Source organism: Pelobates fuscus, chromosome 1 (assembly GCF_036172605.1).
Source record: "Pelobates fuscus isolate aPelFus1 chromosome 1, aPelFus1.pri, whole genome shotgun sequence".
Classification (NCBI taxonomy): Eukaryota; Metazoa; Chordata; class Amphibia; order Anura; family Pelobatidae; genus Pelobates; species Pelobates fuscus.
The window spans coordinates 228890745-228904871 of NC_086317.1; the positions used below are offsets into that span (position 1 = coordinate 228890745).

The 14127-nt window shown below is 45.0% G+C and overlaps 1 protein-coding gene across 3 annotated transcripts in view; it reads left to right on the forward strand.

Moving 5' to 3' along the window:
• INPP5B (inositol polyphosphate-5-phosphatase B) overlaps positions 1–14127 on the forward strand; it is a 152090-nt gene that overhangs the window by 23786 nt on the left and 114177 nt on the right. For all 3 annotated transcript variants that reach the window (XM_063454994.1, XM_063455003.1, XM_063455013.1), the window contains one exon: positions 111–221. In XM_063454994.1, coding sequence (XP_063311064.1) covers positions 111–221 — 111 coding nt within the window. The remainder of the gene's footprint in view (positions 1–110; positions 222–14127) is intronic.

The window sequence follows — 14127 nt, forward strand, 5'->3', positions numbered from 1 at the left end:
TGCCTATCCATCTTCTATGATGCATATGTTTACAATAGAACACATTTCTACATGTATATCGTGTCTTCCAATTGGCTTTCTTCTTATTGAATGTTTCCACCTAAACATAGGTTCTGACATCATTGTGAAGATTAAGTCTGCTGATACTGACCTTGAACTGAAGCTTCCATTTGGTTCCCACACCCAGGAATTTCTGCAAAGAGTCAACTTTTCTCTAGAAGGTAACAAAAGTGACTTTGAGAAGTCAACCTCAGAAACTTTTAACCTGCTTCATGATGTAGGCTAAGGAAAATCCTCTTCTATCATGGCATACACAATATATCAAGAGTTCAGGCCAGTGTAAAAGGCAGGTTGGTTTGTAGGACTGTTTCTTTTTTTGCCAGAATATTCTCCACTTTTGCCAAAAGTACAACTTGTGCTTTACCCATTGTTAAGTTTAACAAGACAAAAAGGAAATGGTAATTGTGTCATAACCACATGTAACTATTGTTAGTGTTTAGGTTAGTGTACAGCTGGTAGCCACTTGCACTTAATTGCAACTGGCTTCCAGCACGATTTAACAGTTTTTAAACGTTTGTTGCTGTTGTTGTTAGTATTTGTAGAAAGAAAAAAAATGGGGGGGTGAGAGTGTCGTTCAGTAAAAAAAATTAAAAAGTTCCTTTTTTCAAGCTACTGTCACAGTAGGACTCACACAAACATTGAGTGGAAGATAGCCTTTGAGATTGTTGGTTATGGTTAATGCTGTGCCTACAGTTAGTAGCCACTAGCCTTTAACACCAATTTGGAATCACCAGTTTAAAAGTTGCTGGTTTTTCTCAAGTGTACATAGAAAGAAAATGCTTCATATCCTGCTTCATTTACCATAGAGACTGGTGGTTACGATTAGTGATGCGTCTTGTGCTAGTAGCCATTAGCACTTAATATTAGCCTGAAATCATCAATTTACAGTTTGTAGGTTTATTTTTATATAGTTTATAGAAAGAACACAATAATTTTACAGGTCCTCTGACAGCCACTGAGGGCAGAGTTAGTGCTGCAATGTAAACATTTTGGCGGGGGGAGAGGTCACTAGCGCCGAGGGAGGCTCTTTACCCCTTCAGCACCAAGGGAGGGGGGCCCTGTGGATGGAGGGGGTCCTAAGGATGATATAGTGTCAGGGAAATTAGTTTGTTTTCCTGACACTATAGTGATCCTTTAACATTCCAGCACTAGGTGCAAAAGGGACACAGCACCCAGACCACTTCAATGAGCTGAAGTGGTTTGGGTGCCTACAGTGTCCCTTTAATCCCAAAGAGAAAATGGTCTGGATTCCAAACTTGCATAACAAAGACATAAAGGATTGGGAGCTCACCCGAAAAATGCATTCTACATGAATGGTGATGCCGCAGTGACCAATATTCATACATGATACAAATTAAATTACGGCGCACACATAAAAATACACTAATAATCTTATAAGGTCACAATAGATTAAATTAACACACTTTAGCTTATTTAGCACTATTTATTTGTCTCCCACATTTGAATTTAGTGTAGGACCCACCGATATTGGGGTACTGTGAAGTAGTGGTGGGTTTAACACAATATGGCCATATGGTGGAACTGAATCCCGATTCCCTATATTTTGTCTTCTTAGATAGGCTAATTAAGTAGCTTTATAAGATTATTAGTGTATTTTGTGTGCGCTGTCATTTAATTTGTAACTGCAATACTTACTGCTTAAATGGCTTCCAGAGACTCTCCAAAAATGTTATGCTTTAAAAATAAATCTGATTTTTTCAACTTAAAATGACTTTAACTTTCTATTTTTGGTTCATTTTGCCAAATCAGAAATAGCACTGCAAAAAAAATGTCTGATATTTTAATGCCATTAGGCTAGGCATTTAGGCAGCATTATAGCTGTTTTTGTATTGCAGCACACTGATGGGCTATTTTGGCTTGTTTAGTTTTTTTCCCCCAATAATGTTTGGTTAATGAAATTCAGAATGGAGCCAGGAGGCGAGGGAGCTGTAATCTTCCTGCTCTGCTTAATCTGCTCCCTTGCGCGCCCTGCCAGGAGCCAGGTTTGATGTCACTCAGCCCCAGCATCACTAAACAATGTGGGAGGGAGCAGAGCAAGAAGAGCTTGGAGATTTCAGCCACAATGGATCCCCACTGCATCCACTCCAGCTCTCCCAAAGGTATGGAGGCTAGTTGGACTTCAGTCAGTGTGTGTGTGTGTGTGTGTTTCTCTGTCAGTGAGTATGTGTGTGTGTGTCAAATCAGTGTGTGTCTCTCTGTCCATGTGTGTGTGTTTGTCTGTCTGTAAGTGAGTCAGTGTCCCCCCTCTGATCTCATGGGAAATGTGTTTTTACTCACCTTTTTCCCACATTGTGCCAGTCTTGCCGTGGGTGGCCCTGCCTCCATGGCTGACATAATCAATCTTTATGATCTCTGAAAAGGTATTGTTAACATTGAAAAGCCTGAAGGTACAGGCTGTAGACACCAGACCCACTACATTAAGCTGTAGTGGTTGTAGTTACTATAGTATCCCTTTAAATGTTTTATTTTTGTTGTTGAAAATAAAGCTTTGTTAGTTTAAAAAAAAATCTGACTTCTATTTTTTTTTATCTGGCTTCTAGATTCTAAGCAAATTTGTCAAGTCCTGCTATAGTGCAAGTTGTAGGTGTAGTGTCTATATTCACAAAGCTTAAGAAAGACAATGTGTCTCACAGTTGCATTGATGGCTCATGTGTTGTGACAGATGTCAGATCATTTAGGGGGTTATTCAGTGAACAAGGAGCTACAGAGAAGTGAATTTGAAAATGTAAGTAAAAATAGCAGAGTTTGAGAATTTTGCCAATTTGCTATTTTCATTAAAAATGTAATCCCCTTTTTTCAATTCATTTAAATACATTATTTAATAAATAAACTCTAATATAATAAAACATATCACACCATTTACAGGATTCATTTATTTTGAATATTTTTTTACAGAAATCTAGTTTTCTTAAAAACATTGCAGTAAATAGAAACATGGGTTTTCTCAAAAGAAATGCTGAGCAAAAAATGAGTTAACTTCCGAACAAAGAGTCCAGCCTATTTTTAGAAGAACAGGCAAAGGGATGAAAAAAATGCATTTTATTAAGTTTTTCCCAAGCTCTAGAAAAGGAATTGCTTATAAATCTCAAGAGGCCCTGTCACAGCTTCTGTTGGAATGCAGATTCACAGATCCCTAGGTTTATCCACACAGCAGAAAACAAGCTTTCAAATTGTGGGCCACAAACAGCAGAGAAGGGAACAAACTATCTCCAACAAGACCTTAGGTGTTTGACTACTTTGTGAATTCTAATATTCTTACTTGTTGCAAATAACTTTTTTTGTCTTAGTCCCTTAATATTTATTATCTATAGATTAATAAAGTGGCGCTGTCATCAATTGTTTATGCACCATTCTGACAGTCCGCCTGGCACACCGCATGTGACACCATAACCACCGTAAACCCACAAGCCGCCGCCACTTGGTTGGGGCCTTGCTGTCCTCCACCCACCCTGGACCCAAGACCAGGATTCAGCATCCAGTTGGTAAACCTCTCCTAGTCCAGAGAGCAAAGCAGGCTGCTTTTACAAGCGTAATCGTTGTGATCCAAGGGAGTATAGTGATTATAGCAATCCCCAGAGTGAATATAGCTCTCCAATCTCCCAAACATAGGCCTAGACTTCATGATGGGTAAAACGTATCTGTTTAATGGCAGCCACAACTGGCCTTATATGCAGGTTCCCATGCAAGGGGCACTCCCCCCTGGACCTAAGAGTAGACTACAGTAAAAACATATACACAATTGTATTGGCTCTCAGGTCCAGGACACTCCCATACAAAATAGGTAAATCCCTCCCCTATGCCTGGGAGATAATTGAGTCAAGACTGTATTAAACTCAATTATCTCCAGGCACAGAAAACGCACATTTTTACAAAACCCTAAAAATACCTTAAAACACAAAAAATCCCCACAAAAGTTACCCCTGATAGCCCTGATCTGGGTGACCAACATATCCAAAAATCACCCAGATCAGTTCAGGGGTTCAGGAATTTTCTGGAAGTCATAATTTGACCGCCCGCCCGCCCATATGGTCCCATGCCCAAAGCAGTTCCAGAGAATCAGGGCTTGCGGTCGGTCTGGTTCGGTAGTTTAAAAACGAACAAACTACCGAACAGAATCAATAATCTTACCCTGGAGCTTGATCCCCTTGTTCGTGTGAACGTTTCCACCGAACAGTGCCTTTCTAAGTGTTGTAGACACTTCAGCGATGCTGGAAGTCCATCAGTGTTCGGGAGTTTCTGTGTCCGTTTTCAGTTCCATGAGATTCATGCCCAAACAATGCTGCCTGCGTTCGCGGGAACAAGATGGCCGCCACCTCGTGGTCGTCCATAGGAATTGTGGCCACCCAGTCGAACACTTAGAACACTGTGGTGGAAATTGCTACAAAGTAGCAATTAGGCTTAACAAGCTCCAGGGTGGTCTCCGGTTCATGCGACTGTTCAGTTCCCGAACCAAATATAAAATCCCACGAACCAAGTCTGTTCACATAGTTTTTTAAAGGGCCCATAGTCGTTTGGTAAGAGACTGGCCAGCAGGCCCCTCCAAGAACATGTGACGAGGCTCAGTTTGTCACAACCATCATATATAATTTTGTAGCGAGCTATAGCTTCTGTTGATCTACCTAAAATCAGTTAAAACATGTTTCCAGATAACCTTTGTGAGCCCTGATGGCATTCAATATTCTCTCGTGTTATACATATCACATATAAACCTCATATAACTTGCTTAGATGAAAATTATGTTCTTGGGAATTTTATTTTAAATGGGTTTATGTGCAAATGTGGGCTACAAAATTGACAAGGGAATTGGAAGAGATCAGATATGGAGAAATGCTAGAAAAAATACATTGAAATAATTTACAGGTATCATATACAAATATTTCCAGTAATAATTTCCAGTTAGTAGATACAGATGTTTGGTAACCTGTTCATTAACAGTACACTACATAGCATAAGAGGTCATCCTTTGTGACTTGATAGAAGGAGATTTTGTCTACAGCAGTGCAAAAGGATCTTTACTGTAAGACTGATACAGATGTTAAAAATAGCGGCCAAAAGAGTCCTAATGTCAGGATGTTTCTGGTGATTGCACCAATTGCTAGCTCCTGGCCAACAAGGGGATTGATTGGGGAAGGCGAAAGGAGGCACGGTTTTGAAAAAAAAACTACTGCTTGCAATGGAGGGAGGTAGTGCCCACAGGGAAGGTGCCTGGCAGGGGAGAGCTACCTTCCCCTAGCAGGCACTCTGTCGGTAGCGTGCAGCGTGCTTCCCTTAGCAGGTCTGTCGGTAGTGTGCAGTAAAAGCTGACGACAGACGTTAAAAATGCACAGAATTGACATTAAGCAGAACAGAGTTCTGTAGGTGCAACTAGCCCCAGCACAAAATTACAATATCTCAGAATCACTGAACATCTAGACTCCTACCGTCATGACCACTTCAAATCACTGAAGTTGTCATGGTGCTTGGAGTAACCCTTTAAGGATATAAATATAATATATGTAGTAACAGTTTTTTGATTCATGGAAAAATATGAATGGAATGGTTTTATTGGAAATTGCTTCAGTCTGGGTTCTTTTTTTATCATACCCAGAAACAGATGTGTTAAATAAAGAAACCTGGATTACTATACAACTATACATATAAGAAGATTTATAAGGCCATCACACAGGGCTCTAAACTGTCCTTTTGGAAGGACAGCCCCGCCATCCCGTTTTGGTTCCCTGGTGTTGGCACTAGGACCATGCAGAAGGCGATTCAGCAGAACTCTTTGCTTGGTCCTGTAGGTTGAAGGCCTCCAGCAGGCTGGCTGTTAAGCATGCCAAGATGACATGCCCTTTTAGTGGGGGGCACGCCCACTTCCCAGACAGGACACTGGTGACGCATCCTTAAAGGCCCTCGCGTTCTGATTACATACCTCCTAATTTTTTGAGGTATGATGACTAGTGATGTCCCGAACGGTTCGCTGGCGAATAGTTCCTGGCGAACATAGCTTGTTCGTGTTCGCCACGGATGGCGAACATATGTGATGTTCAGTCCGCCCCCTATTCGTCATCATTGAGTAAACTTTGACCCTGTACCTCACAGTCAGCAGACACATTGCAGCCAATCAGCAGCAGACCCTCCCTCCCAGACCCTCCCACCTCCTATACAGCATACAATTTAGATTAATTCTGAAGCTGCATTTTTTTTTTTAGACAGAAGTGTGTTATATTTGAGCATGCTAGGCTGAACGTGCGTATATCATGGCTAGTTGCACTGAGGGTATGAGTATATAGCAGTACATTGTTGTGAAAGATGGCTGTCATGTTTAGGGTGTAGCTTGCACGTCAGAGGCGGCTCTCTAATTAGGTGGTTTAGGCGGCCGCCTAAGGCCTTGCGCTGGCTGGGGCCTCGCGGCCACCTAAACCACCTGTGGGCATACTGTCAGGTCCTCGGTCACTGACCGAGGACCTGACACCCGGAGGGGGCCCGGCGGCTTGCCCGGTATGCCGCCGGGTGCGAGGCCCCTCCTGGCTGCCCGGCCAGCCACTGCAGACAGCTGCAGACCATGAGCAGAGCTGCAGACCATGTGTCTCGCGAAAACCGGCCAATCAGAGCGTTGCCGCGGGTTACCATGGCGACGCTCTGATGGTCTCGCGAGATTACATTGTCTGCATCTCTGCAGAGCTGCAGACCGGGAGCAGTGGCCACCGGACCACCAGGGAGCCCACTGGACCACCAGGGACTAAAGGTAGGCTCTCTCACCCCCACCACACTCAGCCTCCCTACCACCCTCCCCACCACCCTCAGCCTCATCACCCTCCCTACCACCCTCAGCCAGCCTCACCACCACCACCACCCCCACCACCCTCAGCCTCAGCACCCCCAACCACCCTCAGCCTCACCACCCCCACCACCCTCAGCCTCCCCACCCTCCCCAATACCCCCAGCCTCCCCACCCTCCCCACCACCCTCAGCCTCACCCCCTCACCACCCTCAGCCTCACCCCCTCACCACCCTCAGCCTCACCACCCCCCACCACCCTCAGCCTCAGCACCCCCCACCACCCTAAGCCTCAGCACCCTCAGCCTCACTACCACCCTCAGCCTCACCACCCCACTACCCTCAGCATCACCCTCCCTCACCACCCTCAGCATCACCCTCCCTCACCACCCTCAGCATCACCCTCCCTCACCACCCTCAGCATCACCACCCTCAGCATAACCCCCCTCACCACCCTCACCATCACCCCCCACCCCAACCACCCGCAGCATCACCCCCTCACCATCCTCAGCATCATCCCCCACCCCCCTCAGCCTCACCCCTCATCACCCTCAGCCTCACCCCCTCACCACCCTCAGCCTCACCCCCTCACCACCCTCACCATCAACCCCCCTCCTTCTCACAACACATCACCCCCCCTCACTCTCACATCACCCCCCTCAATCTCACATCAACCCCCCCTCACTCTCACATCAACCCCCCCTCACTCTCACATCAACCCCCCCTCACATCAACCCCCCTCACTCTCACATCAACCCCCCCTCACTCTCACATCAACCCCCCCTCACTCTCACATCAACCCCCCCTCACTCTCACATCAACCCCCCCTCACTCTCACATCAACCCCCCTCCTTCTCACATCACCCCCCTCCTTCTCACATCACCCCCCTCCTTCTCACATCATCCCTGCTCACTCTCACCATCACCCCGCTCTCCCACTCTCCATCACCCCCCTTTCCCTCTCACCATCACCCCCCTTTCCCTCTCACCATCACCCCCCTTTCCCTCTCACCATCACCCCCCTCACACCATCACCCGCCATACACACAGCACACTTCAGTCTCAGACAAAAACGCAAACATGCTCACAGAGACATACATTATCACACACAAGGATACTCTCTGTCAGACACACTCTCAGGCACATACACAGGTAAACTGTGCATCAATGTGTATATGTGACACTTTTTTGTTAGTGGGGCCTCATGTTTGAGTTTCGCCTAAGGCCTCATAAAGTCTAGAGCCGCCTCTGTTGCACGTTATCAACTGTGTATTTATATCAGCAGCTCCACCACTAGTTATAAATCAAGTGTGAGTCGCCCCATGAGATGAGACTAGTGAATAACATAATACATGAACGGTTAAGGTAAAGGCATGTAAGGAACTACGACAAACTCTTTAGGAGGTGAAATAATGACATGTTTAAACGCTTGCTACTTTACAATTAGTTAATGTGCAGAGAGCAGTTCATGTGATCAAAGGCATGGTGTGGAGGATCGGCTATAGTGGGACATGCTTGGCAGGCTGCTGTTTACTGCTTGTGCTCATCCGATCCCTTCTGGGCGCCAGGTGCAGACCCTGGGAGTCCCTGATACCTGGAACAACAAAGGCAAGTCTCTGGCTGAGTGGCGGGTTCGCGGCTTGAGGTGGTGGAAGCTTGTTTTGTCGGGTGGTCGGATCTGTCCCGGTGGTGGCTTAAGGTGGAGGCGAGTGCTTGACATGGGGCAGGCTCTGCATTTCTGTTTGTGCCTCCGGTCCCGTCTTCGACGCCTTTTGCGTTGGTGGATTTTAATGGGGACTGCTTCGCTTAGCTGTGGTGGAGCTTGTTGGGGCTGTGGTGGAGCTTGTTGGGGCTTCCTGCTTGTTATTTGCTTCCAAAATTGATTAAAGTCTGTCCAGCTTAGACTCAATATCCTGCCATGCTTTGCTGGTACCAGGAGGACACGCGGCTGCCGCCATATTGGGAGAGTCGCAGATGAGTATCTCAGCCTGGGCGGCTGTGCTCTGTGCGTCCATTAGCTCCAGACAGCCTCTCAGGGGTGGACCGGGATAACCCCCACCGGTCCGAGGGAGGGGTAACGGAGCTCCTGCCGGGAAGTAGCTGCTCCTGGGCATCCCAGGATCGGGAGATCGTCCGCCTCTCCCGCCCGGTGAGCACCAGGCCACACTTGCCACACGGAGGTAAGTAAGACTCTGTCGAGTTGCTGACCGCTATTAAGCATGTCGGGTCGGTCAGGTAGGAGCAACATTGCTGGGTCATCCCCTTCTGGGGGGAAATTCGCTTGTTGATAGCTGCTTAAAGTGAGATATTGAGGGAGCTCACACGAATTGCGTCTTTCCTCCATGACAGCTAGGCCCCGCCCCCCGGAAGCTGCATTCTTAGTGAGAGGAGGGACAGTGTAGCTGCTGCTGATTTAATAGGGAAATCAATAGCTAGGCTAGTGTATTCAGTGTCCACTACAGTCCTGAAGGACTCATCTGATCTCTGCTGTAAGGACGGCACCCCAAAAAGCCCTTTTTAGGGCTAGAACATCAGTCTGCTTTTTTTTCCCTGTGTAATCTAATTGCAGTTGCCTGCTTGCCTGCCAGTGTGTGTGTCAGGCTCACAGCGTATACTGTGCCCACTTGCCCAGTGCCACCACTCATATCTGGTGTCACAATAGCTTGCATTTAAAAAAAACAAAAAACTTTTTTGACTGTAATATAATAGCAGTCAGTTTCCTTCACACGTGTGCGTTTCAGGGCCTGCCAGGGCACAGTGTCACACCAGTGCAACTCATATCTGGTGTAACAGTAGTGTACATTAAAAAAAAACCTAGAAATTTGACTGTGAAATAATAGCAGTCAGTTTCCTTCACACGTGTGCGTTTCAGGGCCTGCCAGGGCACAGTGTCACACCAGTGCAACTCATATCTGGTGTAACAGTAGTGTACATTTAAAAAAAAAATACAGGGGGCTTGTTGTCACCTTTCGGGGACCCTTGGTGTTGTACGTGGCTGGGTGGAGGAAGAGACCTTCAATGACATCAGTGAGGACAAGGAACGGGACATGGCTAGCTTGGTATCCAACCTTGTGCAAATGGGGAGTTTGCGGTTGTGCAAATGGACTGTTTGCGGTTGTTTGCGGTGCGTTAAACGGGGAGTTTGGTCTGTCACTGTGAAGCGGGCGTAACCCTTACACTACCTGATCGATACAACATCATACCTGATGTTTTAAAGCATGTTATTCCAAACAATTTAGGAATGTTAGGTGATTTATGCCCTTTATGGATTAAAACCAGACTCTGCATCAACTATGTAATTTTCCATGGGAGTTTTGCCATGGATCCCCCTCCGGCATGCCACAGTCCAGGTGTTAGTCCCCTTGAAACAACTTTTCCATCACTATTGTGGCCAGAAAGAGTCCCTGTGGGTTTTAAAATTCGCCTGCCTATTGAAGTCTATGGCGGTTCGCCCGGTTCGCCCGGTTCGCCCGTTCGCAAACATTTGCGGAAGTTCGCGTTCGCGTTTGCGAACGGAAAATTTTATGTTCGCGACATCACTAATGATGACACTTCATGGTTGACAGCAGGAGCTAAAACTCAGAAGAAAGCATTAGTGTTGTCTATAATATAACCACAAGTACCTTTTGGGACTTTTCTGGAACTAGGGTTATATAAGGACAAATGCATTAATTTCTCTACAGGAAATAATTACAGTAGTTTTATTGCGTACATCTATTTTTGAATACCTTTATACCTTTGTACTCACAACATTTGTTACCTGTTAGACGTTGTATACACCTATATGTAAATCCTTTTTGTATTATTTTATCTCATATTTTTGTAATGGCCTCCTACGTGGCCTTATTATACCAATGCGAAAAGAGAGGTTTACATTTATTCTGCTATTCCCTTTCTACAAATGTCTATTGAACAAACATTACGTTTGGATATTTACTTTTACTTACCTCTTACCATTTTCAATGGTCAAAAAGTAGCATGATGTTGTTGGGTTTGCAGATGAAATCATGATGTATAGCTTATGTATATTTAATTTTGATATAATTTAGAAAAATATGAAAGCATTTGTATTTAAAACAACTTCAAAAATAACTTGATTACAGTGATTATTGGTCATTCGTTCACTAAGGTTTGTGGGGAATTGAAAAGGGAATTGAAGGAATTATTAGGTTTATGCATTGGCTATTTGGATTTCAGATTAACACAATTCAGAATTTAGTGAATAAACCAAAAGGTAGTTTTTAAAAAAAATATTTTTAACATCCGCAACTATTTTCTTCAACAAGCAGTGGTTCTGCACTTGAAAAAAAAAGAGAAAAAAACAGTAATTTTACTTACCGTAAATTATTTTTCTTAGTATAGTGGCAGTACTTACAAGTGGGATGTTCCTTATGGTCTTGGACAAGAAGCTCCCCCTTCTTTGAATATTATAGCTGTGCTCCGCCTGCTGCCTCCATAAAATCTGCAAGCCAGATTCACATACCAGTAATACAAAAGAACCAAACGGAGACTGAATAATGCAAATTCATTTAATCCATATGAAAGAGGAGGGAAAGCCAGTACTGTTACTATACTAAGAAAAAAGGAATATACGGTAAGTAAAATTACTGTTTTTCCCTTCGTATAGTGGCAGTACTTACAAGTGGGATATAGCAAGATCCCTGCAACAAAACAAAGGGTGGGGACTCAGCAGGCCACAGCTTGCAGCAACTTACGCCCAAAAGCAGCCTCAGATGATGGGAATATGTCCAGCCTATAATGCTTGATAAAGGTATGTAATGAAGACCCAGTAGCCGCTTTGCAGATGTCTTCAGTGATGCTGCTGCTCTTTCAGCCCAGGAGGTCGCCATAGCCCTAGTGGAATGAGCCTTTAATGGGAATCTAAGAGGAATCCCTTTGGAGTGATAAGCCAACCTGATGGTATTTGTCAGCCATCTGGCCAAAGAGGGTCCGGAGACAGCACAACCCTTGTATTTGCTTTGAAAGTAGACAAAGCGATGATCTGAGGATCTAAACCCCTGAGTCTTCTGAAGGTAGATCTTCAGGGATCTTCTAACATCCAGGAGATGCCACTTTCTTTCCAGATCCGATGTAGGAGATTGACAAAAGGCCGGCAGAAAAATAGGTTGGTTAATCGCAGCACTTGAGATAACCTTAGGCAAAAAAGAAGACCTGGGGTGCAGGACCACTTTTTCTTGCTGAAATATGGTGAACTCCGGAGAAGAAGATAGAGCTCGGATCTCACCTATTCTCCTAGCGGAGGTGATAGCCACCAGGAAAGCCATCTTGAAGGTAAGCAGCTTGATGGGGACCTGAAGTAATGGTTCAAACAGTGGTTCACAAAGGGCTTGAAGCACCAGAGACAAATCCCAGGTAGGGAAAGGTACTAACTTGGGAGGCCTCTTCAACCGTATGGACTTAATAAAACTTCGTACAAGCATGTTTGCGGCAATGTCACGAACCAGGAAGTGACTTAGAGCTGAAATCTGGCCTTTGAGCATAGAGACCCCTAGGCCGGCTTCAAACCCATCCTGCAAAAAAGAAAGAATTTCCGGGACTGATGCTTTGGCAGGATCCGAACCTCAAAGGGAACACCAGGTTCTGAACTTCATCCAAACCCTGAAATAGATCTTCGAAGTGGACAAGCGGACAGAAGACAACAAAACGTGAAGGATCATCCTTGCAGCAACCATGCCATCAGGTGAAACATTTCCAGGGTTTCTACGGGAAGAGTCACATTCTCTAGTATGGTGGCAGAGATTGGGAGAGGCCAACGTGAGATGGTCATGTTTTCTACTTCTGAAAACCAACTCCTGTTCGGCCAGAAGGGCAGGACTGCTAAAATTCTTGCCTTCTCCCATCTTATCTACTGAACAATACGTGGTATAAGAGCGATAGGAGGGAAAACATAAGCCATGTCGAAGTTCCAAGGGATCGATTGACCGTCTAGGACATCTGGGTAATCTCCTGCTTGGAGAGAAGCAAATCTCTGTACTTTTATGTTTCTCCTTGTGGCCAACAAGTCTATCTCTGGCCTGCCGAAGCGGGAAATCAGCTCCAAGAAAACTTGGTTTGATAGTGCTCAGTCTGCCTGAGACCAATGATTTCTGCTGAGGTCGTCTGCAATAACGTTTAGAGACCCTCTGATATGGGTAGCTGAGAGTGCGAGAAGATTCGCATGGGCCCAAGACATTATATGGTAGCAGAGATCTTGTAGAGCTTTTACCCTTGTGCCTTCTTGGTGATTTAAATAAGCCACTGTAGTGGCATTGTCCGACTGAATCCTCACTGTCTGATTGGTGATGACTGAACTGAAGGATACCAGCGCCTTCCATACCGCTTTTAACTGCCTGAAATTTGAGGAAGCGCATGCCTCTTCCCTGTTCCAAAGACCTTGATGGAACTGAGAACCTATATGGGCGCCCCAACCAGTCTGGGAAGCATCTGTGGTTATCGTAATCCACAGTTTTTGTGCAAACGATAGGCCTTTTGAAATGTTGCTTCTGTCTTTCCACCAGTTTAGTTGCTTTTTCACCACTTCGGATAGGTGAAAGGCAGAGTCTAGATCTTCCTGTTTTCGTGTCCATTGGGAAAGAATGTCCCATTATAATGGTTTTGATTCTGCCTTTGCCCAGGCCACTGCCGGGATTGCAGAAGTGAGGAGGCCTAGTAACCTCATAACATCCCTGATTGAGCTTAGTTTTTTCTGCAGCTTTGATACTGCTTTTAAAATCCTCATTTGTTTCTCTATTGGTAGAAAAAGAGACAGGGACTGTGATTCTACCAGAAGACCCAAGAAATCTAGACTCAGTGACGGAGTCAACTTGGATTTTCATAGGTTCAGGAGCCAACCGTGATCTTTTAAAACCTTCATAGCAATCTTGAGATGATATTTTAGCAGTTGTTTTTAATTGGGCTTTCAAGAACCAATCGTCCAGGTATGGAACAATCGAGATACCTATCAGATGTAAAACTGCTGCTATGGGTGCCAGGATTTTCGTAAAAACCCGAGGAGCTGAGGACAGGCCAAAGGGTAGAGCCTTGAATTGGAAATGGAGAATTCTTCGCCTTCTTGTTAGGACCGCAAATCTGAGAAACTTCTGGGAAGATTCTGAAACCAGCACATGGAGGTAAGCATCTTTTAAATCTAACTTTGCCATGTAATCTCCTTTTTGTAAAATGTGCGTTACAGACAGAATATTTTCCATACAGAACTTCTGGTACGGTATGCAGGTGTTGACTTGTTTTAGGTCCAGGATCGGCCAAAAGGATCCATCTGGTTTTTAA